This window comes from Euleptes europaea, chromosome 2 (assembly GCF_029931775.1).
Source record: "Euleptes europaea isolate rEulEur1 chromosome 2, rEulEur1.hap1, whole genome shotgun sequence".
In the NCBI taxonomy this organism is placed as follows: Eukaryota; Metazoa; Chordata; class Lepidosauria; order Squamata; family Sphaerodactylidae; genus Euleptes; species Euleptes europaea.
This window is the reverse complement of record NC_079313.1, coordinates 5,363,779-5,391,224: the sequence shown is the minus strand read 5'-3', so window position 1 is coordinate 5,391,224 and position 27,446 is coordinate 5,363,779. Positions and strand designations below refer to the sequence as shown.

The 27,446-nt window shown below is 49.8% G+C and overlaps 1 protein-coding gene across 1 annotated transcript in view; it reads right to left on the bottom strand.

The window, feature by feature from the left end:
- Positions 1 to 27,446, bottom strand: part of SBNO2 (strawberry notch homolog 2) — a 69,021-nt gene that overhangs the window by 27,552 nt on the left and 14,023 nt on the right. Inside the window, exons 3-10 of the mRNA XM_056867659.1 lie at positions 26,967 to 27,090; positions 11,220 to 11,378; positions 8,532 to 8,627; positions 6,960 to 7,056; positions 5,996 to 6,156; positions 3,628 to 3,761; positions 1,566 to 1,656; positions 869 to 1,012 (exon numbers count right to left, since the gene is read on the bottom strand). Of these exons, the coding sequence (XP_056723637.1) occupies positions 869 to 1,012; positions 1,566 to 1,656; positions 3,628 to 3,761; positions 5,996 to 6,156; positions 6,960 to 7,056; positions 8,532 to 8,627; positions 11,220 to 11,378; positions 26,967 to 27,090 (1,006 nt within the window). The remainder of the gene's footprint in view (positions 1 to 868; positions 1,013 to 1,565; positions 1,657 to 3,627; positions 3,762 to 5,995; positions 6,157 to 6,959; positions 7,057 to 8,531; positions 8,628 to 11,219; positions 11,379 to 26,966; positions 27,091 to 27,446) is intronic.

The following is a 27,446-nucleotide window of genomic DNA, read 5'->3' as shown; positions in this document are numbered from 1 at the left end:
TCTGCTTGGCATGCAGAGGGTCCCAGGTTCAATCCCAGGTATCTCCAGTAAAAGGAACTAGGTAGGTAGGTGATGTGAAAGACCCCTGCCCGAGACCCTGGAGAGCCATGGAGAGGGGCTGTGGCTCAGTGGTAGAGCCTCTGCTTGGCATGCAGAGGGTCCCAGGTTCAGACCCCGGCATCTCCAGTTAAAAGGGATTAGGCAAGTAGGTGATGCAAAAGACCCCTGCCCGAGACCCTGGAGAGCCATGGAGAGGGGCTGTGGCTCAGCGGTAGAACATCTGCTTGGCATGCAGAAGGTCCCAGGTTCAATCCCAGCCATCTCCAGTAAAAGGAACTAGGTAGGTAGGTGATGTGAAAGGCCTCTGCCTGAGACCCTGGAGAGCTGCTGCCAGTCTGAGTAGACAATACTGGCTTTGATGGACCCAGGGTCTGATTCTGTATGAGGCTGCTTCACGTGTTCATGTGTTCAGTCTTCAAAAGGGCTGCTCTGTTCCCAGGCGCCTTCCGGGCGAGAGCGCAAAACCCAGACACCAAACACGAGGGAGAGGCTGCGGCCTGGCAGCAGAGCGCTTGCTTTGCATGCCGATGGCCGCAGGATCAAACCCCTGACATCTCCAGTTAAAAGGATCCATCTCTGCCTCAGAGCTACATAGCTCAGCAGTCTGACTTTGCACAAACCTTCGTCTATGTGTCTGGGGGATGTCTCTGGGAGAGCACTGACTATGCAGAAAGAAGCGGCATTTTCAGTTTCTCTCCCTCTCCCTCCCTCCCTCCATGTCATTTTCTGCCACAAGATAACGACAAGAAAACAGAGCCAGCGGCCTGGGGGAAGTCCTTCTGAAAGATCCCAGCATTATTTAGGATACAACACCGTCAAAGTCCTCCTTGCACCAATCCAGGATCTGTTTCAAGCGGGTCCTGTGCTGGCCCCCTGCCTGGCTTTCACCGATCAGGGCGGAGTAAGTGGCAAATAGGACTCCTTCCGAGGTAGCCGTGTCGCCGTATTTAATCTAGGTCAGGAAGAAGAGCAGAAATTCAGACCGGGAAGGGAGGCTGTGGCCCAACGGCTTTCCAGCCGCCGACGCCACCGACAGGACTGGCTGGGTGGCCGGGATTTGCACGCCGAGGAGGACGCACAAACATCCTGCAAAAAGGCCCGGCCAACCCAGGGTCACCTCCTCTGGCCAGCAGCAGGTCTCCCTGGTTGAGGGCATCTGATGAAGCTGATGGGCCACAGAGTCAGGATGGGCAAAAGGAAATACTTTACAGAGAGATTAAAATGTGGTATTCGCGGCCAAAGGATGTAGTCATGGCCACAGGCACACATGGCTTTTAAAGGGGATTAGACAGACTCATGGAGGAGCAATCTATCAGTGGCTACTAGCCATGGTGACTCAAGGGAACCTCCATATTTAGAGGGAGTAAATTTCTGAATCCCAGTGCCAGGAGGCAACTTCGGGGAAGGCCTCTGCCTCTATGCCCTGTTGCTGGAACTCCAGAGTGTCTCATCTTCCACCCACCCCCAACTATGCTTGGGGGGTAGGGAAGGGGAAAAAATCCCACCTTATTTAAAGCGTGGACAGGAATGTTGGATGCATTGATATCCTTTAAGTCCCTCTCGGCATCATACTTGAGATCATTAGAGGCGCTGAACCTAACAAGAAAGAAGCAAAACAGCCAGGTGAGTTTGTGCGGAAATGCCTGTCACAAAGCAAAATAGCCAGGTGAGTTTGTGCAGCAATGCATGCCACAAAGCAAAACAGCCAGGTGAGTTTGTGGGGAAATGCCTGTCACAAAGCAAAACGGCCAGGTGAGTTTTTGCAGAAATGCCTGATACAAAGCAAAATTACCAGGTGATTTTGTGCGGAAATGGCTGTTACGCAATGCTGATTTCTCCTGCCACTTCTCCCTTGCAAATCCTCCCCCCACTTCCCTATTCATTAATTCATTTGTTCGTTCGTTTTATTAGATTTGAGCAGCTTACAACATTTGAAAAATTAAAACACTCTTCGTGTTTCAATAAAATTATCTGTAATAATCAAAACTGGCACCTTCAGCCATAGCAGCAATAATAATAATACAACGGTAACAATGCCACTAAGAAATCATTACGGAAAGCACAGAGGCAGGTAGGAGGGGGAGGCAGGGAGGCTAGCCCAGTGGAAACCATTGCGGTCCTCAACCATATGCCTGGTGGAACAGCTCAATTTTTACAGGCCCTGTGGAATTGTTTCAGGTCCCTGCATCCGAATGCACGTGACACAGACGCTCACTGGGTAGAAAATAGCTTCATTTTACTATAACCAATGATTGTACCTTTATTCTTGTTCTACTAGAAAATAGCTTCACTATACTTGGTTGATACCATTTAAACTGGTATTATTATAGAGTTTCAACTATTGGTTTCTATATACCTACAAAACAAACTCAATTTTTCATTAAACTGATCAAGAGTCTCCTCATCACTTGTGTTCATCATTTGGGTCATTTTAGCCACTGTGGCATATTCCACCATTTTATCTTTCCAGTCTATATCTGGCAAATTTGGTTGTCTCCACCTCTTTGCAAGGACTACTCTTGCTGCTGTTGTGGCATATTTGAATAAATCTTTTAGTTGCAGGGACAGTTCTGGTGGCCTTATGCCAAGAAACTTTTTAGGGTTCAGATTAAATTTTTTCTGGAACATGTTTTGTAGTTCACCCTGGAGCTGTTGCAGGCTATTGATAAAGTTGCAATGCAGCTTGTTTTGTAGTTTAGAGTGGATCTTGTGCCAGTACGATTGCAGCTTCGAGCAAGTCCACCAAACATAATACTAGAACGCGGGGTCATCTGCTGAAGCTGGAGGATGACAGATTCAAAACAGATAAAAGTATTTTTTCACAAAACGAATAGTTAAATTGTGGAACTCCCTGCCCCAGGATGTGGTGATGGCTACCAACTTGGAAGGCTTTAAGAGGGGAGTGGACATGTTCATGGAGGAAAGGGGTATTCATGGCTATTAGTTAGAATGGATACTAGTCTTGATGCATCCCTATTCTCTACAGTATTCAGAGGAACATGCCTGTTATATTAGGTGCTGTGGAACACAGGGAGGATAATGCTGCAGCTGTCGTGTTTGTGGGCTTCCTGGAGGCACCTGGTTGGCCGCTGTGTGAACAGACTGCTGGATGGGCCTTGGTCTGATCCAGCAGGGCTGTTCTTATGTTCTTATGTTCAAACATGAAAGTAAGAGCCGTCTGTCTCCTGACATTTCCAACATGCTCCTTGTTTCCCTTTGACGTTACTCATCTTCTGAATTTTATTTGGAGTAAGATAACATCTATAAAACGTTTTGTACCTTTTTTTGTAAGGTCTTGTATATAGTATACCATCCAATGAACCCTGGTGGCATTACGTGGCAGCGCTTTGGTCTTTTCAACTTCTTCAAAATGACAGGATTGAAGGAAACAGCCTCCCCCCCCACCAATATATTAAAACAATCCCAAGTGAGTCCCGCCAGTTAGCAGAGTGTTTTGCGCTGTTTCCTAAAAACATTCGAGCGGGAGCTCTGGAGAGCCTCCAGGCTGAAAAAGCGGCGGGGGCTTCAGAGAAGCGTGGCTAAAGTCGAAAAGAAAAGAACTCTTACCACAAGGATTTCTTCCTCCCCTTCAGGTAATTTTCGAAGATGATCCCTGCCACAGTCCGGCCCTTCCCGACTCCAGCACCGTCCCCGATGAGGAAGCCGGCTCTTTGCCCGTTGGGGAGTAAAACTTCGTGTTGCTGCCGATTCAGAAGAAAAGGGTGGGTGGTTTGAGCCACAACTAGACGCCAGCGCGTTAGCCCTGCATACCCCCTTTTCCCCCTGCACACAAAAGGGAGGGCCTCTTTTGCCAAGGCACCTGTCCCGACACGTGGCTGCCTCATCCCAATGCGCCTTTACTCCAGATCCGCTGTTCTGTTCACGCCCCAAATCTGGATGATGGGTGGAAAGCGCCGTCAAGGAGCAGCTGACTTACGGCAACCCAGCAGGGTTTTCAAGGCAACAGAGGTGGTTTGCCATCGCCTTCCCCGGCAGAGTGACCCAGGACTTCCTTGGTCTCCCATCCAAGTATTAACCAAGGCTGACCTTGCTTAGCTTCTGAGATCTGACAAGGTCAGGCTAGCTTGGGCCATCCAGGCCAGGGAAAGAGACATTCAGAGGTAGTTTGCCGTGGCCTGTCTCTGTGCAGCAACCCTGAACTTCCTTGGTGGTCTTCCATCCAAGTACTAACCAGGGCCAACCCTGCTTAGCTTCCAAGGTTTGATGAGAACAGGCTAGCCATCCAGGTCAGGGAAAGAGATGTTCAGAGGTGGTTGTGCCATTGCCTGCCTCTGCATAGTGACCCTGGACTTCCCTGGAGGTCTCCCATCCAAGTACTAACCAGGGCCGACCCTGCTTAGCTTCCAAGATATGGCAAGATCGGGCTAGCCGGGGCCATCCAGGTCAGGGCGCCCCAAACGCAGGCAGCTTCAAACCCCATTAATCTTCCCCAAATCAAACAACCAACATTTTTTTCCCCATAGGGAGTCAATTATTAAGATGACAACCGTAACCAAAAAGTTGGAACACTCAGAAACACAGGGTGTAATTCCGATTGCCTTAAGAAATAATAATAATAATAAGGGGGCCTGTGAAGGTGGTTCCAGAGCTGTGCTGCTGAACACCGGGGGGGGGGGGAGGGGGAAGACGGACACAGCTTCTCAACAACAGTTCCATGCTGAGGATTACTACAGGTAGAGTATCCCTTATCCGGACATCCCATATCCGGACTGATCCGACAACCGGACCCTTCGAGCCGGGGTACAGGCAGATCCGTGCTGCCTGCTTTCAATGATTCCTCTTGCCTAAAAAAATTAAATACGGTGTGCACTGCCTCGTAGGTGGAGACTGAAAGCCTGACGCTGTTAGTTTGTGTTGCTCTTGTTTAACAAGATACAGGTATTCTAGTGAGATAGTTACACCTTGGCTTTCTGATGGTTCAACGTACACACATTTACTAAAAATATTGTTTAAAAGTACATTCAGGCTATGTATATAAAGTGTATATAAAACATAAATGCATTTGTTTCCCATGCCTAAGATATCTCAATCTGACTATGCAAAAATTCCAAAATATTTCAATCATAGAATCATAGAGTTGGAAGGGACCACCAGGGTCATCAAGTTCAACCCCCTGCACAATGCAGGAAATTCACAATTACCTCCCCCCCACACCTAGTGACCAAAAGATGGCCAAGGTGCCCTCCCTCTCATCATCTGCCTAAGGTCACAGAATCAGAATTGCTGACAGATGGCCATCTAGCCTTAAAAACCTCCAGGGAAGGAGAGGTTACCACCTCCCGAGGAAGCCTGTTCCACTGAGGAACCACTCTGTTAGAAAATTCTTCCTAATGTCTAGACGGACAATATACGGAAAGATCTGAAATGTAGACCACTTCTGGTCCCAAGCAGTCCGGATAAGGAATATTTAAACATTTGAAGGGCTGTCACTTAGAAGAGGGCAGGGAGCTGTTCCTGTTGGCAGCAGAGGACAGGACTCGCTATAATGGGTTTAAATTGCGGGCAGAAAGGTACCATAGATAGGAGATTTTTTTTTTACAGTAAGAGTTGTTAGACAGGGGAATCAGCTACCTAGGGAGGTGGTGAGCTCCCCCTCCCTGGCAGTCTTTAAGCGAAGGCCGAACAAACACTTGTCAGGGATGCTCTAGGCTGATCCTGCACTGAGCAGGGGGTTGGACTAGATGGCCTCAAATGCCCCTTCCCACTCTGCGATTCTATGATTCCATACTCAACCTGTATCACGCCTCCATAGGATCTTCCTGTCCACTCTCACCTCTCCCAACCTGACGTGACCTCCCCACCTTCTCCGACTGCACGGTGTGGAAATCTCAGCTGGGGGCCTCCATCGGGCCGCACCCTTCCTTCCTCTCTCCCCGCAGACCTCACCACCCGAGGAGACCTCCTCCAAGCATACCTGGCAGGCGTAAGTAATCGCTTCCAGCTGGAGGGCAGAGAGCCACCCGTTGTCAGCGATCGAGGCGGGGAGGGACAGCGCATAGGTGATGTCGGGCGGGGGGACGCTGGAGAGGGTGCTCGTTTCAACCACCCGGTCGGGGTGCTGCTTCCCGATTTTCGCTGGAAGGGGGAGGAAAGCGGACTCGTCAGCAGGGGGGCTGGGAACCTGAGGAGAAACTGACTTCTCACTTAAAAAAAAAAATCGGCAGTACTGCCCAGGGCTAGCCGCCCCAGAGACCTCATGGTTTTGACATTTTACACCAGAACCTGTATATTTTGAGGCTGTTTCCCACTTCTACGCCAAGCTGGCCCTAAAGTATGGGATTCTAAGGATAAGACCCATTTTGCTACCCTGGGTACGATTCACAAGTGCAGACTTGTGGTGCCTCATAGTGGCTGGAGCGTCAAGCTAGAACGGGGGAGATCCAGGTTGCGGATTAGATCGACTCATGGACTATCAGTGGCTGCTAGCCCTGGTGACTGAAGGGGAACCTCCACATTCAGAGGCAGTCAACCTTGGAGTCCCAGTGTCACGAAGCAACATCAGGGAAGGCCTCTGAGCCCTGTTGTTGGCCCTCCGTAGTGATGCTGGCCACTGTGTGAGCCAGGATGCTGGACTGGATGGAGCCTCACTGGTCTGATCCAGCAGGGCTCTTCTGATGTTCTTATCAGGGGAAGGCCTCGGCCTTTGTGCCCTGTTTGTTGGCCCTCCAGAGGAACTGGTTGGCCGCTGTGTGAGATGGGATGCTGGACTAGATGGACCACTAGTCTGATCCAGCAGGGCTCTTCTGATGTTCTTATGAAGGCCTTGGCCTCTGTGCCCTGTTTGTTGGAACCTCCAGTGGAACTGGCCGGCCGCTGTGTGAGACGGGATGCTGGACTAGATGGACCACTGGTCTGGTGAGCTCCAGCAGCCTACTTACATTTGGAGGGGACGTAGTCCGCGTACGTCTCCGCATGGCCCAGCTCTTCTGCCTCGTCGTCATCCCCCTCCTCCTCCTCTTCTACCTGAGTTTGGGACTGAAACAAACACACATGACAAGAGAATCTAGATGTGTTTGCAACTGGAATGCCAACGAGACCCGGTACCCGATATTCCATTTCTGGTCTTCCCGGGTCACGGAGATGGAGGCGGAAGGGCTGCCTTTCCCTCCCCCTCCTTCCCTGACCTTGTAGTCGTACCCATCAATTTAGGTAAAGGTAAAGGTGTGCAAGCACCGGGTCAGTCCTGACCCATGGGGTGGCGTCACATCCCGACGTTTAATAGGAAGGCTGTGTTTACGGGGTGGTTTGCCAGTGCCTTCCCCAGTCGTCTTACCTTTACTCCCAGCAAGCCGGGTACTCATTTGACCGACCTCGGAAGGATGAAAGGCTGAGTTGACCTCGAGCCGGCTTTACTGAAACTGACTTCTGTCAGGATCAAACTCAGGTTGTGAGCAGAACTCTCGACTGCAGTACTGCAGCTTACCACTCTGCACCACGGGGCTCTTCACCTATCAATTTAGCACCTTTTTTATCCCGCTCTTCCTCAAAGGAGCTCAGAATCAACCTCTCTTTATCTTTGCGACAACTCTGCAAGGAAGGTTAAACTGCAGCCGGGGGTGGGGTGGGGGTGGAAACTGGCCCGACCCTTCAGTGCTGACCGGGGCTTGGAACCCGGGTCTTTTCAGAGCGACTGCCAACTGAGCAGGAAACACTGAGCTAGGGGAGCCAAGTGGTCCTCGGCTTCGTGCGTTTGTGGGCAAAAAAAAAAAAATCCCTGACCGGTGTGTTGTTTTGATTTCAGCCAGGTGGTCCTGAGCTCAGCAAGAGGGAAGGGGCTTTGTATGCTAACTGCTCAATCTCCAGCAGAGATTAGGAAAGGCCTTCCTTTTGCCTGAGACCTCAGAGACCCTCCCCCCCAGTCAGAGATGACTAAGTGTCCTGTAGCAGAAGCTATGGACCTATTCTGTCCTGGATCAGAGGAGCAGGCCTATTATATTAGGTGCTGTGGAACACAGGCAGGATAAATGCTGCTGCAGCTGTCTTGTTTGGGGGCTTCCTAGAGGCACCTGATTGGCCACTGTGTGAACAGACTGCTGGACTTGATGGGCCTGGGTCAGATCCAGCAGGGCATTTCTTATGGAGGATAGGGGCTATCCATGGCTACTAGTCAAAAGGGTTATTAGTCATGATGCATCCCTATTCTCTCCAGGATCAGAGGAGCTTGCCTATTATATTAGGTGCTGTGGAACACAGGCAGGATGGTGCTGCTGCAGCCGTCTTGCTTGTGGGCTTCCTAGAGACACCTGGTTGGCCACTGTATGCACAGACTGCTGGACTTGATGGGCCTGGGTCTGATCCAGCAGGGCCTTTCTTATGTTCTTATGTTAAGAGGAGGCAGAGCAGGGTGTGTGTTTGTGTGTGTGAGACGGAACCCTGGAAGCCATTTGTCAAAGGGGGCGGCTGCCAGCTCTCCCCGTCCCTGCGGCACCAAACGGGTATCGGGGACGCACCTGGAGGCTCGAGAGAAGGGGGGTGTCCTGAACCCCCGCGACGCGGCTGTCCATCGCTTGCAAACCCTGTAAGCCTTGCAGGTCGGGAGGCAGGAGCTGGAGGGGGAGAGAGAAAGGAAGGAAAAGCAAACCTGTTAGAGGAGACACCGTGGGGCGTGCAGGTTAGAGGGTCCGACTAGGACCTGGGAAGCCCAAGCTTGAATCCCCACTCTACCATGGAAGCCCATCGGGTGACCTGGTGCCAGTCATACCCTATCCAGTGTGGTGTAGTGGTTAAGAGTGGTGGTTTGGAGCAGTGGAGTCTGAACTGGACAGCCGGGTTTGATTCCCCACTCCTCCACATGAGCGGTGGAGGCTAATCTGGTGAATGGGGTTGGTTTCCCCACTCCTACACGTAAAGCCTGCTGGGTGACCTTGGGCCAGTCACAGCTCTCTCAGCCCCACCTACCTCAGAAGGTGTCTGTTGTGGGGAGGGGAAGGTGATTGTAAGCTGGTTTGAGTCTCTCTTAAGTGGTAGAGAAAATTGGCATAGAAAAACCTCCTCCTCCCTCCTCCTCCTCTTCTTCTTCTCTATCCTGCCACTTCACTCAGCAAAGTTTACTCTTTTTAAAATCAAAACAAGGATATCCCCACCTTTCCTTTTGCCTCAAGTCTGAAGTCTTCCTCCAAAGTAAGCGGTCCTTACGTTGGGGGAAAGCTAAGTGCAGGATAGTTGCTTATCTAGTTTGGGATCTCTATTTCCCTCTCCAGCCTCCAACTAAGAAGAGTTGGTTTTTAGATGCTGACTTCCTCTACCACTTAAGGAAGAATCAAACTGGCTTACAATCACCTCCCCTTCCCCTCCCCACAACAGACACCCTGTGAGGTAGGTAGGGCTGAGAGAGTGTGACTAGCCAAGGTCACCCAGCTGGCTTCATGTGGAGGAGTGGGGAAACCAACCCAGTTCACCAGAGCCAGTGTGGTGTAGCGGTTAAGATCGGTGGTTTGGAGCAGTGGACTCTCATCTGGAGAACCGGGTTTGATACCCCACTCCTCCACATGAGCGGCGGAGCCTAATCTGGTGAACTGGATTTGTTTCCCCACTCCTACACATGAAGCCAGCTGGGTGACCTTGGGGTAGTCACAGCTTTCTTAGAGATCTCTCAGCCCCACCGACCTCACAGAGTGTCTGTTGTGGGGAGGGGAAGGAAAGGCGATTGTAAGCCGGTTTTCCTTAAGTGGCAGAGAAAGTCAGCATATAAAAACCAGCTCTTCTTCTTCTATTAGAGTCTGCTGCTCATGTGGAGGAGAGGGGAATCAAACCTGGTTCTCACAGCTCCAAACCACCACTCTTAACCACTACACTACTCTGGTGGTATATCCCCAAAGCCCTATCCTCAAAGACAGCCCAATCACCCACCAAACTTTGCAACTTGGGGCAAAGTCCACAGGGTGTCCAAACGCTCTGAAGGTGAGAGATCTCGCATCATGCATTAAGCAGGGGGTTGGACTAGATGGCCCGAATGGCCCCTTCCAACTCTATGATTCTATCCTCCAGGGCTAAGTCCCCACCTGAACCCAGAACCCTGCCAGCTCCATTCTCTGCTCCCTCCTTGCCACAAATTGGTTCAGTGAAAGCTAGAAATCCCCTCTAAGGCCAGTCAGCTCCGGGTTGGGAAATACCAGGAAATTTTTTTGGGGGGGGACCTGAGAAGGGTTTGGAAGGGTCAGTGGTAGAGCATCTGTTTGGCTTGCAGAAGGTCCCTGGTTCAATCCCCGGCATCTCCAATTGAAGGAACTAGGCAGGTAGGTGATGTGAAAGACCTCTGCCTGAGACCCTAGAAAGCCGCTGCCAGTCTGAGTAGACAATACTGACTTCGATGGACCAAAGGTCTGAATCAGTATAAGGCAGCTTCATGTGTGGATGTGTTCAAGGGTGGGGTTTGGAGAGGGGAGGGACTTCAATACAGTATAATACCACAGAGTCCACCTTCCAAAGTGGCCATTTTCTCCAGGTGATCTGATCTCTATCACATGGAGATCAGTTGTAATCCCAGGAGATCTCCAGCCACCCAGTGGAGGATGGCAACCCTAGAGACTTCACATCAAATTCCCTCCCCCCCAGAAAAAGAAACCCAGCTGAGTTCTTTCACCCTAGCTCTAAAGCCATCCTGGGAACGTTCCTTATCCAACCCGCACGCATGCAAAAAGAGAAGTCAAAACCGCCAGATCTCCTCTGGCTATTTAAGGGACAGAGTTATCAAGGCTGCAAGACGGACATAGAGACACATTGCTGAAGCAGAAGTTGAAATATGCTGTAATTATCCATCACCACCCCCTTAAAAAAAATAACGCATCTTCCATTACTGGAAGTCTGAGTCAGAATCATCGGCAGGAAATTGTTGTGGAGGGGAAGAGTTTTGCATGTGGTATTTTTTTCCAAAGCCAACAACTTCAGCCCTCAGGTAATGTGCATTCTGATCCCCGCTAGTGGCGTTAAAAACCAACTGGCTCCCTGCCATTTTGGCACCCAAAACGATATATATAATAATTAATTGGGAGTTTAACTGGTGTCGGCCATTTTCCTTTGGCGAGGGTGAATTATCTTTTTGCATGGTGATATTAAATCACGGGCTCATTTTCAGAGGCATTCGCGGCAACGTTTACATCTCCGAGACTTGGGGAGGGAGGAAAATGCCCAGGCCTGACCTCTATTTGGTTCTGTTGTGGCGTGTTGACGTCCCATATCGTTGGCACGTTGAGGCTGTCGGCGGGCACGAATTCCTGAGAGTCGGCTATGTCCGAGAGCGAGTCGGCCGGGGAGGAGAAGAGGGAGTTGTTGGAGAGTTCGTTGAGGTATGAAGAATCCTGGAAGGAAGAGAACAAGAGAATCATACACATGAACATGCATGAAGCTGCCTTCTACTGAATCAGACCCTTGGTCCATCAAAGTCAATCTTGCCTGCTCAGACCAGCAGCAACTCTCCGGGGTCTCAGGCAGAGGTCTTTCACATCACCTACTTGCCCGGCCCCTTTAATTGGAGAAGCCGGGGATTGAACCTGGGACCTTCTGCATGCCAAGCAGAGGCTCTACCACTGAGCCATGGCCCCTCCCCTAAAAGGGTATGACATTGTAGAAGATGATAATAGGAGGATGCGAGAAACTTATCTTGCTGTCTCCTAAAACTGGTTCGCCTAACAAATGGCATTCCAAAGAAGTACACATGAACACACATGAAGCTGCCTCAACTGCAGTCAGGGTTGCCAACCTCCAGGCAGAGCCTGGAGTTCTCCTGGAATTACAACTGGTCTCCGGACCACAGAGATCAATTCCCCTGGAGAAATGGGGGCTTTGAAGGGTGGGCATTATGCCCTGCTGAGCTCCCTCCCCTCCCCAGGATCGACCCCAAAATCTCTAGGAATTTCCCAACCCAGAGCTGACAACCCTAACTGCGGTGCCCGGTTTCCTTCTATGGAAAAAGGAACTCAGAACTTCTTCATCTCTCACTGACGATCACCTACCTTCTCACCCTGATGTCTTCTTCTATCTGGATAATCCCACCCACTAATCTGCCTCCCCACCCCCAACCTGACTTTCATTTTCAGCTGTGACGGGAACCCCTCCAGAAGACTCCCTATACTGGAGGAAAGCGCCGCTGGTGGCAAAATGGATCCTTGGGATCCAGCACGAGCGTGTGCTCGCGTTAGGGGTGGATCTTGTTTCCCAGCCAGGTGAATTTTTTAACAACAACAACAACAAAAAATACAGATGACCTCTTAAGATAAATTTATTATATCAATCAGCTTCCGGGCACCCAATTAATTAAAGCCATTGCCACTTAGACAAATTCATGGAGGTGGGAAGGGAAATAGATCCATCGGTAGAGAGCTTAACGGAACCTCCAGTTTTGGAGGCAATCTACCTGTGAACATAAGAAGAAAGGCCATGCTGGATCAGACCAAGGCCAGTCAAGTCCAGCAGTCTGTCACACAGCGGCCTACCAGGTGCCTCAAGGAAGCCCACAAGCAACACAATTGCAGCAGCATTATCCTGCCTGCGTTCAACAGCACCTAATATAGTAGGCATGCTCCTCTGATCCTGGAGAGAATAGGTATGCATCATGACTAGTATCCGCTTTGACTAGTAGCCACGGAACGCCTTCTCCTCCGTGAACATGTCCGCTCCCCTCTTAAAGCCTTCCAAGTTGGCAGCCATCATCACATCCTGGGGCAGGGAGTTCCACAATTTCTATCCACAGGTAATGCGGGACAAGCTGTCTCCAGCAAAAGCTTTCATGTGCTCCTCACATGATTCCCAAAAGCACCTCCCCCAGCAAGGTTTGGCTTTTCTCTTTGGGGCTGCCTCAACACCTCCTTTGGTGGTGGAAAACGCGGTCACGTCACAGCTGAGTTATGGTGACCCCGTAGGGTTTTCAAGGCAAGAGACATTCGGAGGTGGCGTGCCATTGCCTGCCTCCGCGCCGTGACTCTGGTAATCCTTGGAGGTCTCCCACCCAAGTACTAGCCAGTGCCAACCTTGCTTAGCTTCCAAGATCTAAAGAGATCGGGCTAGCCTGGGCCATCCAGGTCAGGGCAAGAGACATACAGAGGTGGTTTGCCATTGCCTGCCTCTGCATAGCGACCCTGGACTTCCTTGGGGGTCTCCCATCGAAGTACTGACCAGGGCCGACCCTGCTTAGCGCTTCCGAGATCTGACAAGATCAGGCTAGCCTGGGCCATCCAGGTCAGAGCTGAGACGAGTTAGGAACGACAGAAAGAAGAACTCCATCTCCCAATGCGTAGTTAACTTGCGGAACTCACTGCCACAAGGGATGACTGATGATTTAGAGGGTGAAGCAAACTCATGGAGAAGTTCCACCAGAGGCTGCTTAGCTTCCGAGATCTGAAGAGATCGGGCTAACCTGGGCCGACCAGGTCAGGGCCAAAAGCTCCTTTCCGCAGGAATTAATTCTGCCGCCACCTCGAGCCCCTTTCTTTCCCCTCCTGCAGAGAAATAAAGGAGAGGCTCTCCTCATTCCCTACAAGAGACACTCAAGGAAGCTGCCTTGGGAATTCCAGGAAATCTCCAACGTTGGCAAAATTGTCGGCTCCTGCTTCCTGCACCCGATCCACCCCTCAAGGGCACTGGTGAGATCAGCAGTGAAAATCTGGTGGCAATGCCAAACACCACCCTGACCTGGATGGGCCAGGCTCGCCTTCTGTTGTCACGTCTCAGAGGCTAAGCAGGGTCAGCCCTCGGTTAGTACTTGGATGGGAAGACTTCCAGGGTGGGTTTGATTTAAATCAAATTGATTTGAGCCACAATTTAAATAACTAGTCAGTAAGACCAGTCAGCAATACTCTCTCATAATACCAGAACGCGGGGTCACCTGCTGAAGGGGGAGGGATTCAAAACAGAGAAAAGGAAGTATTTCTTCACACAACGCATAGTGAAATTGTGGAACTCCCTGCCCCAGGGTGTGGTAATGGCTGCCCACTTGGGAGGCTTTAAAGAGGGTAGTGGACATGTTCATGGAGGAGAGAGGGCTATCCAGGGCAACCAGTCCAAATGAATACTAGTCATGATGCATCCCTAGGCTGACCATATTTCCTTGAGACAAAAACGGGACATTGGGATGGCAAAAACGGGACAGGGGTTATGTAATATGAGTGCAAACTGATCTGAGCACTTTTTCTATGAGAATTTATCCAGCCATACCTGTGTGCAGCAAAACAAATGTCAAAACTGAAGGAAACAAATGTTGGAAGTGTAATGAGGTGCAAAACGGGACAAAATTGACATTTTAATTAAAAAAACAGGACGGCAGGGAAACATGATAAAAACAGGACTGTCCCGCTCAAAATGGTACGTATGGTCAGCCTATGCATCCCTATTATCTCCAGGATCAGAGGAGCAGGCCTATTCTATGAGGTGCTGTGGAGCACAGGCAGGATGGTGCTGCTGCAGCTGTCTTGTTTGTGGGCTTCCTGGAGGCACCTGGTTGGCCGCTGTGTGAACAGACTGCTGGACTTGCTGGTCTGATCCAGCGGGGCTTTTCTTATGTTCTTATGACTTGATTTAAAGCATGGTTTTCTACATAAAGACTCATTCTTGCTGGTACAATCTTAATATTTACAACCTGATGAGGGTTTTCGTTTTAGAACAATAAATTTTCAGATTACAGCTTTACAGTTATATTAAAAAAATTACTGATTTGATTATAATATTAGAAATACATAGATAATTATGAAATTATTGCAAAATTATTGCAAGGTGGACTATCTCCAGTTTTATTCTTTCATCCAATTTTTTTAATATCATTGATTTTTATCCACCCTGGAGACTTCCAAGGAAGTCCAGAGCCGCTATGCAGAGGCAGACGTCCAGAGTGTCTCACGTCCAGAAAACCCTACAGCAGGGCTGTCAACCTCAATTGTTATGAGGACTGGATGTAACATAAACGTCACTTGGTCGGGCCGGGCCATGTCTCGCCAGCCCGGATTGAGTGTGGTGTGTGTGTGGCTGCCTCAGCCGGCTTGCGGGCGAGATAAGAGCTCTCAAGGGGCCGGATCGGGCCCTCGGGCCTTATGTTTGACACCCCTGCCCTACAGGGACACCCTAAGTCAGCTGCAACTTGACGGCACTTTCCACCACCAATGCCGTGTGCCATCCCAACGCAACTCCCAGAAGTCCTGTCCACAAGTGACAGACTGTTCTCTGCATGCGCCATGAGCAATTCTCAGGTTGCAGTAAAGCTGAATGAGTGATGCCCCATAATGTTTATCCGGACGCTGGTTCCCGGCTTCATTCGTACAGTGAACATGCATGGGCTTTTTCTTACAAACAGATGACGCATGTATAGGCAGGAGAGCCAGCGTGGTGTAGTGGTTAAGAGCGGTGGTTTGGAGCGGTGGACTCTGATCTGGAGAACTGGGTTTGATTTCCCACTCCTCCACATGAGGGGCGGAGGCTAATCCGGTGAACTGGGTTTGATTCCCCACTCCTCCACATGAGCGGCGGACGCTAATCCGGTGAACCAGGCTGGTTTCCCCACTCCTCCACAGGAAGACAGCTGGGTGACCTTGGGCTAGTCACAGTTCTCTCCAAACTCTCTCAGCCCCACCCACCTCACAGGGTGGGGAGGGGAAAGGAAGGTGATTGTAAACCAGTTTGATTCTTCCTTAAGGGGTAGAGAAAGTCGGCATATAAAAACTAACTCTTCTTCTTCTATGTGCATCCACTGTAACTTGGGCTACGGTGTCCTGATGGATGCAATCAGCAGTGTTCCCCATGGATAACCCAGGGATAAAGACACATCCTGGTTCGCAGCGTAAAAAGAGAGAGACAGAGGCTGCTTCCAAACAGCTCACAAGCAAAGTACAAAGGAGACAACTCTGCTATTGCTTCCCCCAGCTACTGCTACTCCTGACTGTGGAGGCTCTATTTAGCTGCCAGGGCTAAGGGTGCCAACAGCCATCCTCTTAACGGTTGGAGCTGAGTGGGGTTCTGGACACAGCAGTTTTACTGCAAATATAAATTTTGCAATTATCGTTTCGAGAACTGCCCTGAACAGCATTGGGAGCTGTTAGTTAATACATCATCCCCCCAAAATTGTCCAATTTCTTTTTTAAGGTAACTCAAGCTGACAGCTGAAACTGCATCTTGCGTGTGTGTGTGTGGGGGGGGGGTTAGTTCCATAATTATGCCACTTGTGAGAATATAAAAGCAACCCAGCGGAGGAATGTTCCACCTAGTCCAGCATCCTGTTCATACTGTAGCCATTCTGATGGTTGCGGAAGCCAGCGTGGTGTAGTGGTTAAAAGTGGTGGACTCTAATCTGGAGAACTAGGTTCGATTCCCTGCTCCTCCACATGCAGCTTGCTGGGTGACCTTGGGCCAGTCATGGTTCTCTCCGAACTCTCTCAGCCACACCTACCCCACAAGGCGCCTGTTGTGGGGAGGGGAAGGGAAGGTGATTGTAAGCCGGTTTGAGACTCCTTAAAGGTAGAGAAATGAAGGGTATAAACACCAATTCTTATTCTTATTCTCCCTCTGATACTATCCCCTCTGTACTGGAGTCTAGAGGCACACTGCCTCTAAAAACTAAGGTTTCACTGTGTCATAGTCACTTATAGTCTCTGATGGAACTTCTCCATGAGCTTGCCTTACTCTCTAAATCAGCAGCCATCCCTTGTGGCAGTGAGTTCCACAAGTTAATTACGCATTGGGAGAAAGAGTGCTTCTTTTTGTCGTTCCTATCTCGGCCCTGACCTGGATGGCCCAGGCTAGCCCGATCTCTTCAGATCTTGGAAGTGCTAAGCAGGGTCGGCCCTGGTCAGTACTTCGATGGGAGACCCTCAAGGAAGTCCAGGGTCGCTACGCAGAGGCAGGCAATGGCAAACCACCTCTGTATGTCTTTTGACATGAACAGGCTAGCCCGATCTCTTCAGATCTCAGAAGCTAAGCAGGGTAGGAGCTGGCGAGTACTTGGATGGGAGATCTCCAAGGAACACCGGGGTCTTTACTCAGAGGCAGGCAATGGCAAAAAACCCTCTGAACGCTTCTTGCCTTGAAAACCCTACAGGGTCACCATAAGTCAGCTGTGATTTGACGGTACTTTATACACACAATTCTTGCCCACCAACCTCAGTGGGGTGCCCCCGAGTCCTTCTTATTATGGGAGAGGGAGAAAAAGCTCTCCCCATCCACTTTCACCACACCCAGGTATAACGGCGCTTTTACCCAGCCTGAATAATGCACTTTCAATCCACTTTCAATGCACTTTGAATGAGCGTTTGCAAGTTGATGTTGCCGTTTCACACAGTAAAATCCAGCTGCAAAGTGCACTACTGAAAGTACATCATTCGGCATGTGTGAAAGCACCCTAATTCTAAAGACCTCTCCTTCAGGTCTCCCCAATTTGTCTTCGCTCTAACCAAATAGCATTTTTGCTGAAGGAAGGGTCTCCGAGCCCCTTGGAAATCTTGCCAAAAGCACCTGGAGAAAGCTAACAAGGGCGAGTCTTGCTATGTTTAACCACAGTGGGTTGGTTGGAAAGGGGGAAAGCCGAAAATAAATTCAGAGAATGGAAGGGCGCAGTCTGCCGAGCCTTGGCCGAAAAGAGCCGGGAGCCCCTCGGCTTTCCCACAACAGGCCGTGGAAAGCAAGGCCAGCAAAATATTCTAAGTGAGGTCTCAGTCTCCCGAGGAACTTTTAAGTGGCCTCTTTTCCCCAGAAGGCTGAAGTCACAATTCCAGAATATTGCAAAAGATCCTAGATGCGGCAATTCTGCAAGCCGGTCAGCAACTGATGGTTTCCGGCAGCTATTCCAGGGGGGTTTCACATCTCTCTCTCTCTCACACACACACACACAAACACACGCAAAATCAAACTGGTGTTCAAAAACCAGGGCTGACCCTACAATCCACCAAAAGAAGGCCCGGAGGGTAGCTTGGTATGCTTAACCCCCAAGGACCCTTATAAGGCTCCCTGGCGCCAGCATTTTGAACAGAAGCTTCCACTTGTAAATTTGAAGGTGGAAGACCTTTACTCTTCTTCTGTAGATCAATGTAAAAAAAACAAAAAATGTGGCCAAATTGACCTATGCTAGAGATAAGAGTTACACTCATTTTGATGCTCGGAGGACAGGTTCTCCGCTTGCCCTGGGCCTGTTATCTTAAAGGTAATCTTCCTTCCTATCTGGATTCTCTGCTTAGCCCAAAGTTATGTAGAATCTTTATGGGTTCGAGATTTAATTGCCCTTTTTCAATGGTTTTGCTGGGTAGTCTCCTAAGGATCCCTTTTTCAGACAGGCTGTGTCCCTGCCCTCTTCAGTCAGTGGACTCCTTGGTACAAATCCTTTTGCATTGTCCTTACGTGTACCAACTTAGGCTAAAATGGATTATGTCATGTTTTAACAAAAGGTCCGCATTTTCTCAAGCAACTTTGGAGCAAAAAGGTTCAGTTCCTCTTAGAGGATTCTGACCCTCAGCGTACTTATTTTGTTGCTCGTTTTTTGGAGGCTGCAGAGAAGAGAGGAAGGGAGGTGTTTTTTAGAGGTGGGTCTTATTTAAGTTTTATGGTGTTATTGTTCAAGACCCAGGTCTAAGAACAGGGGGAAACAAATAATTGATCCACCAGGAGCGTGGCTTGTTAGTGAACTCAGAGGCAGCATCCTTCTGCGGCAGAACTCAGAGGCAGCATCCTTCTGCGGCACACAGTTGGGTTTCTTTGCTGTCTCGTTTTGAAAGAGTCTGCCCCGACATCTGTGAAATTCCAAAGCATGCACAATTTTAGCTTGACAGAAGTCTTTTTAAAAAACGACTACAGGGGAATTATACAACTTTAAGGCTGACAAGGAGGAAATTGAAATTGTTGAAGACTTTTTATTCCTTGGACCCATCCTCAACCCAAAGAGAGGCTGCAGCCAAGAAATCAGAAGGAGATTTGAGACTGGGATTCTGATGTGTTAAGGACATGTCACTGGCCACCAAGATTAAGTTAATTCATGCCATCATATTCCCTATTACTATGTATGGGTGTGAAAGCTGGACATTGAAGAAAGCTGATAGGAATAAAGTAGATTCCTTTGAAATGTGGTGTTGGAGGAGAGGATTACGGATACCGTGGACTGCCAGCAAAACAAATCAGTGAGTTATAGATCAAATCCAGCCTGAACGGACCCTAGAAGCTAAAAGGACTAAACTGAGGCTATGGTATTTTGGTCACATTATGTGAAGACAAGAGTCACTGGAGAAGTCACGCTAGGAAAAGTGGAAGGCAGCAGGAAAAGAGGAAGACCCAACAAGAGATGGATTGACTCTATGAAGGAAGCCACGGACCTCACTTTGCAAGACCTGAGCAAGGCTGTCAAAGATAGGACACTTTGGAGGGCATTGATTCATAGGGTCGCCATGAGTCGGAAGCGACTTGACTGCACTTAACACACACACACACATTTTTATTGCATCCGCACCCCCGACGCTCACAGCTGGATCGTTCAGCAACCACCTTTGCACCAAACTGCCAAGGAGTTCAGGGTGACTTGGGCAGGTTTTCCTCTAGGGCATTCTCACAGGGTTATCTGCAAAAGTAGGAATTTTAACCTAGATCTCTCCAGCCAGAGTCAGACCTTCCAGCTGTACCGGCTCCCTGAATGCCTTGTATTATAAGGCTTCAGTCGTTTTTGGTGGTTTTATATCATGCTTTAAGTCTCCTCAACTGTCTTACATTCCCAGCAGAGATGCTGGATCTTACAGGCTTTACGCAAACACAAAAGTGGAAAGATCCACACTGGTGCACAAACATGATGGGACAGATGCATATTAAAACAAGCAACACGGACTTTAAGACAAAGATACACAACCAGGACGCCGTGGGTGGTGGAAAAAGCAGAACCGCGTGGGAACCAAGCAGAAGGCAGTGCGCTTTTCATTTCAGCCACCCGACTCAACAGCGGGATCGAGCGCTCAAAACCCCAGAGGTCTTGCGCTTGGAAAGATTCATTTCGAGATTCATCCCGGCCTGAGCAAGGTCACACAATGACTTTCGCTAAGCTGCTGGCTTTGGTTTTGGTGGCAGAAGCCGGGCAAACAAATCACACGGAAAGGAAGTCCCAAATTCTGAGGAGCGTTTCTCTCTCCGGGATGCTGGGTTTCAGGGACGGGAGAAACTTTTCCAGGGAAATTAATTGGAAGAAAACATAACACAAACCTGCCCAATTACCCGCTGGGTCATCAGAAAACACAGAGAGAAAAGCCTTCGCATAGATGACAGAGGTCACCCTTTGGGTGGGTTTATTACAAGGTCTTTTCGTGCCATGAAATCACGGGTGAACATACACACGGCGCCACAAAACCCCATTCCCCTTTTCCTTCCCCTGCTTATGAGTTCACAACTCTCCAACAGATTCTCTGAGCGTGACAATCCCACCAAGACACCCCGAAGGCAAGCGCCGACCACAGGGAGGCAAGGAGACCCCCGCACACACCCAGGCATCCAGACTTTGGCCCCTGGAAAAAGAAGAGCCGATTCTCCTCCCCACCCCACCCCAGCGCCCCGCTTTTTAAAAAATTCCCCTGTAAATGAAAGACAGGGAGAGAGAAAAAAATTAAAAACAAAACAAAACAATAAACTCAAAAGGAACGTTACCTTGAAAAGAGACGCAAACTTGAGCCAGAACTGCACCTGGGACATAGTAAGCCAGCGTGCGAGGGGCCGGACCGAGTGTCAAAGTGGACTTTTTTCTGCAATAAGGCTCGGATCATGACAGGGAACGCACCGGGAGCCGGCAAAAGCAGGGCATTGATATATACTTTTTTTTAAAAAACGGGCCTTAAATCAGACAGAGCGAAAAAGTGCAGGGGGGCGGGGGACATGGGGAGGGGGGGTTAGCAGCTGGCCCCACGTCTCTCTCTCTCTCTCTCTCTCTCTCTCCCCCCTCTGCCATAAAGTCTCCGGCAATTGGTTTAGTCACGGAGAGGAGGGCGCTTGCTTCCTCTAAGTCCGGCTGCCTGACTTTCAGGAAATGAAGCCCGCCTGGTAAGTCAGTGAAATTACTGGCAATGAGAACAGAATTACTGTACGTGGAGCAATTTAACCACAGAGCCACTGTAAACAAAAAGCGCCCCGTCGGCACGGGATGAAGACTTGCGAGAGAGCCAGAACGGCACTGGGCGGATTCCTCCCCCCCACCCAAATGTCAGGTTCTGGGGCCAAATAAATTTTTCACGGAGGGGGGTGAAGAAGACAAAGCTACTTTTAAAAAAACCACCTTTGTTTTCCTTCTCCCCCCCCCTCCCCGGCCGGTTGGTGGGGTGAACCAAAACCGAAGGCTAAATTTAGAAGAGGATTCCCAAGGGCGGTTGTAGAACTGCGCTTGAAAAGAAAGCCGGTGATGTTTCCTTCTCCCCCCCCCAACAGCTGTTAAACTTTTTATTTAAAAAATTACACATCCAACGCTACCGATCTGTAGGTTGGGGAAGTAAAAAAACTGAACCCTGCCCCAGAACACCCCACCCAAACCAGAACGGGGACGGCAAAAGCCTTTCTTCCCAAGCCTGTCAAACCCAAACCAGAAGAACCCCTGAAGTTGCAGGTTACCAGCTTGAAATAAGGGTATGACTCAAAAAAGGGGGGGGGGTCCTGACGAAATGACGCACGCTTTGTAGACCGACTGGAATGATTCACAAGCACAGAGTTGCTAAAAAATCTGGAAGGACTTTTAGGCCTGTCTCCGCTTTTCTCCCTCTCTCATAATACCAGAATACAGGGGTCATCTGCTGAAGCTGGAGGGGGAGAGATTCAAAACTGATAAAAGGAAGTACTTCTTCACACAACGCCTAGTTGAATGGTGGAACTCCCTGCCCCAGGATGTGGTGGAGATGCCTGCCAACTTGGAAGGCTTTAAGAGGAGAGTGGACACGTTCATGGAGGGAAAGGCTATTCATGGCTATTAGTAAAAATGGATGCTAGTCATGATGCATCCCTATTCTCTCCAGGATCAGAGGAGCAAGCCCATCATGTTAGGTGCTTTGGAAAGCAGGCAGGATAATGCTGCTGCAGTCGTCTCGCTTGTGGGCTTCCCAGAGGCACCTGGCTGGCCGCTGTGTGAACAGACTGCTGGACTTGATGGGCCTTGGTGTGATCCAGCATGGCCTTTTTTATGTCCTTGTGACCAATGGGAGAAAGGAACCCTGGCCAAGCTCGCTTTCGGAACACCGGACCCAATGCTGAATGGCAAGTCTTCTAGTAAACAAAGAGGCCAAAAAAAGAGAGAGAGGAAAACATTTCTAGTAAATGCTCCCGGCTGAGCGATGCCAAGAAAAGAGGTGACGAAAGAAAGGAATCTGGAACGACTGGTTCCACCGGCTGCTTCGCGTTTGGCGGGGGGATGCCAGCCGATAGCCGTCTCGGAAACCCACCCGTGTCTTCTCCCCTGCCCAAGCCAGCTCTAAAATTGGGGGCTTGTGGGCTCTGGCCCCGGTTCAAATGTTTCCAACGACACTCGGCAAAGGGAGATCGCTTGGACTGAGACGCTCCAGAGAACCTCTTGCCCGTCTGTGTTTGCACAGGGTTTTATTCTCGGGGGTTCCCGCCCTGCCGCCCAGCCAAGGAGTCTTGTCACTAGCCACAGGGTAGGTCCCTGTTATACATCTGGCAAGATTATTATTATGACTCAGTGCCGCCAGCACGAAGGGCTGTCCTAAGCAGAGAATAGCCCCATGAGACCTTGGCAGACTCAAAAATTCTGAGTAAGAAAGAGAGAGAGAAAGAAGAAGGAAGAAGGAGAAAGAAGGAAGAAGAAACAAGAAGAAAGAAGAGGGAAGAAGAAGGAAGAAAGAAGAATCAACCTCCCTTCCTCTCCCCACAACAGACACCTTGTGGAGGTAGGTGTGGCTGAGAGAGTCCGGAGAGAACTGTGACTAGGCCAGAGTCACCCAGTAGGCTTCACGTGGAGGAGCAGGAATCGAACCCGGTTCTCCAGATTAGAGTCGGCTGCTCTTAACCACTACGCCACGCTGGCCCAAGGCCACCAGAAGAGCGACACGACACAGAAGGAATTCGAATTCAGGTCTCCCAGATCTTGGCTTGGAGGGACAGGGAGGGGGGAGAGAGAGAGACAGAGAGAAGATTCTTTAGGTATGAGCTTTTGAGCGTCCAAGCTCCCTTCGTAAGATAGGGACCTCCATTCCTCATAAGATAAGCCCTGCTAGATCAGACCCAGGCCCATTAAGTCCAGCAGTCTGTTCCCACAGTCGCCAACTCCTCTGATCCTGGAGAGAATAGGTATGCATCATGACCAGTATCCATTTTGACTAGTAGCCATGGATAGCCCTCTCCTCCATAAGAACATAAGGAAAGCCCTGCTTGATCAGACCAAGGCCCATCAAGTCCAGCAGTCTGTTCACATAGCGGCCAACCAGGTGCCTCTAGGAAGCCCACATACAAGACAACTGCAGCATATCCTGCCACAGCACCTATGATAATAGGCATGCTCCTCTGAAACTAGAGAATAGGTATGCATCGTGGCTAGTATCCATTTTGACTAGTAGCCATGGAAAGCCCTCTTCTCCATGAACATGTCCACTCCCCTCTTAAAGCCTTCCAAGTTGGCAGCCATCACCACTAGGGTTCCCAGGTCCCTCTTTACAACTAGTGGGAGGTTTTTGGGGCGAAGCCTGAGGAGGGCGGGGTTTGGGGAGGGGAGGGACTTCAATGCCATAGAGTCCAATTGCCAAAGTGGCCATTTTCTCCAGATGAACTGATCGTTATCAGCTGGAGATCAGTTGTAATAGCAGGAGACCTCCAGCTAGTACCTGGCGGTTGGCAACCCTAATCACCACATTGTTTCCAACTCTAAGTCTTGTTCAAACAGTGACCAACCAGGTGCCTCTGGGAAGCCCACAAACAAGATGACTGCAGCAGCATTGTCCTGCCTGCGTTCCACAGCACCTAATAAGCCTGCTCCTCTGTTCCTGGAGAGAATAGGTATGCATCATGACCAGTATCCATTTTGACTAGTAGCCATGGATAGCCCTCTCCTCCATGAACATGTCCACTCCCCTCTTAAAGCCTTCCAAGTTGGCAGCCATCACCACATTCTGGGGCAGGGAGTTCCACAGTTTAACTATGTGTTGTGTGAAGAAATACTTCCTTTTATCTGTTTTGAATCTCTCTCCTCCTTGTATCTGTCGAAGGGAGCTCTGACTCTCAAAAGCTCCTACCTGAAAAATCTTGTTGGTCTCTTAGGTGCTCCTGGAGAGCCGGCATGGTTTAGTAGTTAAGAGTGTTGGAATGGTGGGACTCTAATCTGGAGAACCAGGTTCAATTCCACGCTCCTCCACATGAGCAGTGGACTCTAATCTGGAGAACTGGGTTCGAATCCCCACTCTTCCACATGAGCGGTGGACTCTAATCTGAAGAACCAGGTTTGATTCCCCACTCGTCCACGTGAGTGGCAGACTCTAATCTGGTGAACCAGGTTTGATTCCCCATTCTTCCACATGAGCGATGGACTCTAATCTGGAGAACTGGGTTCGATTCCCCACTCCTCCACACGATTCCAGGGGGGGAGGGGTTTACATTTTTAAATACCGTAGTATGGGGGGAAAGGCCCCACTGCAAACAGGGATGCTGTGCCACCAAAAATGGTAGCACAGCAACGCGGTTGCGTTAGGGGGCGTTCCCAGAACATTCCCTAACAGCCGCTCTGCCCCCCCCCCCCGGAACGCCCTGGGAATGCTGGCAGGAGGCCACAAAGCCGCCACAGTTCAGGGGAGTCGGCGTAAGCGGCCCTATGTCAGCGTCCAGGCCAGTTTGCACGGCGCAAGCGGCACAGACACAGGCGTGGGGGTCTCACTGGCTCCTAAGAGCATTTGCCCTCCCCTTCAGGATTGCACGGTTGGTAAGGAAGCCACCCGCGCACACCATTGGTTCAAAGATCAGCAGCGCCAACCGAGGAACTACCTGTAAGACTTCGGTTTTTCCTGGAATGGCGCGCTAGCTGTAACTTGATCCGCTGAGTCTTAATCGCTGCCAACTAATTGTTTTGCGCTATCAAACAAACGTTCGTCTCCTGCCTCTTCATTCCCAGTGACAAAATTAAAAGAGGGGGGGGAGAATAAATCAAGGATGCCAAACCCTCGCGCCCAAAGTCAAATCAAAATCAAATCAAACAGAGGTTCCCCACTGGAGAGAAAGGCAGTTTATTCAAATAAACAAAGGAAATAATCAATCCAACAATAAATATAAGAACGTAAGAACGGCCTTGCTGGATCAGACCAAGGCCCATCAAGTCCAGCAGTCTGTTCACACAGTGGCCAACCAGGTGCCTCTAGGAAGCCCAAAAGCAAGATAACTGCAGCAGCATTGTCCTGCCTGGGTTCCACAGCAGCTAATATTCTGGAGAGAATAGGTATGCATCGTGACTAGTATCCATTTTTACTAGCAGTCATGGATACCCCTCTCCTCCATGAACATGTCCACTCCCCTCTTAAAGCCTTCCAAGTTGGCAGCCATAAGAACATAAGAAAGGCCATGCTGGATCAGACCAAGGCCCATCAAGTCCAGCAGCCTGTTCACACAGTGGCCAGCCAGGTGCCTCTAGGAAGCCCACAAGACAGACAACTGCAGTAGCACCATCCCACCTGTGTTCCAAACCACCAAATATAATAGGCATGGTCATCTGATCTTGGATGAGGATGACCACGCTCTAGACTACTGTAATGCATTCTTCGTGGGGCTGCCTTTGAAACCATAACTGGGACACAATTACTAGGCTGTTGACAGCAGCAAAGAGCCAGGAACATTCCACTTCCATTTTGTTCTCTCTACATTGGCCACTAATTTGTTTCCAGTGGACACCCCCCCATGCCGATCACAAAAACAGTTTAAACCAGGTCTGCCACAGACAAGGTCGATGCTGCAAGATTTTCAAATGTCTTTCCTGCCAAACCGGCATGATTTCCCCCCCTTTTGCAATAACTCATCTCCAAGAGGATCTCTGGTTTTTGTTACAACTGCAAGTTTTCCCCCTCTCAGGAAAAGAAAATGGGGTGGTGGTGGTGGTGGACTCCATTCCTTGTGCCAGAGGAAAGAAAACAAGTGTAATAGATCTGCGAACGAAAAAGATCCATGGCACAAAACCCAACATTTGGAATGGCCCACCCCTGAAGACTACAGCCAAGAAATCAGAAGGAGACTGAGACTGGGAAGGGCAGCCACGAAGGAGCTAGAAAAGGTTCTTAAGTGTAAGGATGTGTCACTGGCAACCAAGATCAAGTTAATTCAGGCCATCGTATTCCCTTTTACTGCGTATGGGTGTGAAAGCTGGAGAGTGAAGGAAGCTGACGGGAAGAAAGGAGATTCCTTTGAAATGTGGTGTTGAAGGTTACGGATACCGTGGACTGCCAAAAACACAAATCCGTGGGTTATAGAGCAAATCAAGCCTGAACTGGCCCTAGAAGCTAAAATGACTAATCTGAGGCTGACGTACTTTGATCACATTATGCGAAGACAAGAGTCACTGGATAAGACCATCATGCTATGAAAAGTTGAGGGCAGCAGGAAAAGCGGAAGACCCAACAAGAGATGGATTGACTCTATAAAGCCCTCAATTAACAAGACCTGAGCAAGGCTGTCAAAGATAGAATATTTTGGACATTGATTCATAGGGTCACCATGAGTCGGAAGCGACTTGACAGCACTTAACACACACACAACCCTGAAGACAATCACATTCTCCATTTTACCACCGCACAGGATTTAGATTCTGCTCCTTTTCCAGCGCCCCAGCTCTGCTTATTCATCCAGCAGGATTCAAATCCCCTAACCTAAGCAGAGCTTCTCTAACACACGCAGTACGATCCCACTGCGGTGGATTTTGGAGGGGGAGAGAGAGGAGAGAAGAGCTGCGTCACTGCAGAGGTGACCCGATCCAGATAGCGCCGCCTTACCTGAGGAAAATCGCCGTTTTTGGGAAAGATGCTGGCGAGGCCCGAAGTTGCATAGTTGGTATCCGAGAACGGCTGCCTGCTGATGGAATTTGTGTAGAAATCCGAAGTGGTACTAAAATATTGCCTGCAGGGAAAAAACAAAAGGAGAGCTATCAGTGTACGAGTCAGGACTTCGTGAGGCAGCCTAAGGCAGCAAATTCGGCAAGGTGAGGACACCTTGGGCGACAGACTCAATTCAATTCAATCCTTCATTGGCATAGGGGTGACAGACTCTTTCCAGCTCTCTTGCCCATCGGTTCCCATCCGTTTAGTCCATTCGTACAACACCCTTCCCTCAAAGATCTCAGGATAAGAACATACGGAAAGCCCTGCTGGATCAGACCAAAGTCCATCAAGTCCAGCAGTCTGTTCACACAGTGGCCAACCAGGCGCCTCTAGGAAACCCCCAAGCAAGACAACTGCAGCAGCATCCTGCCCGTG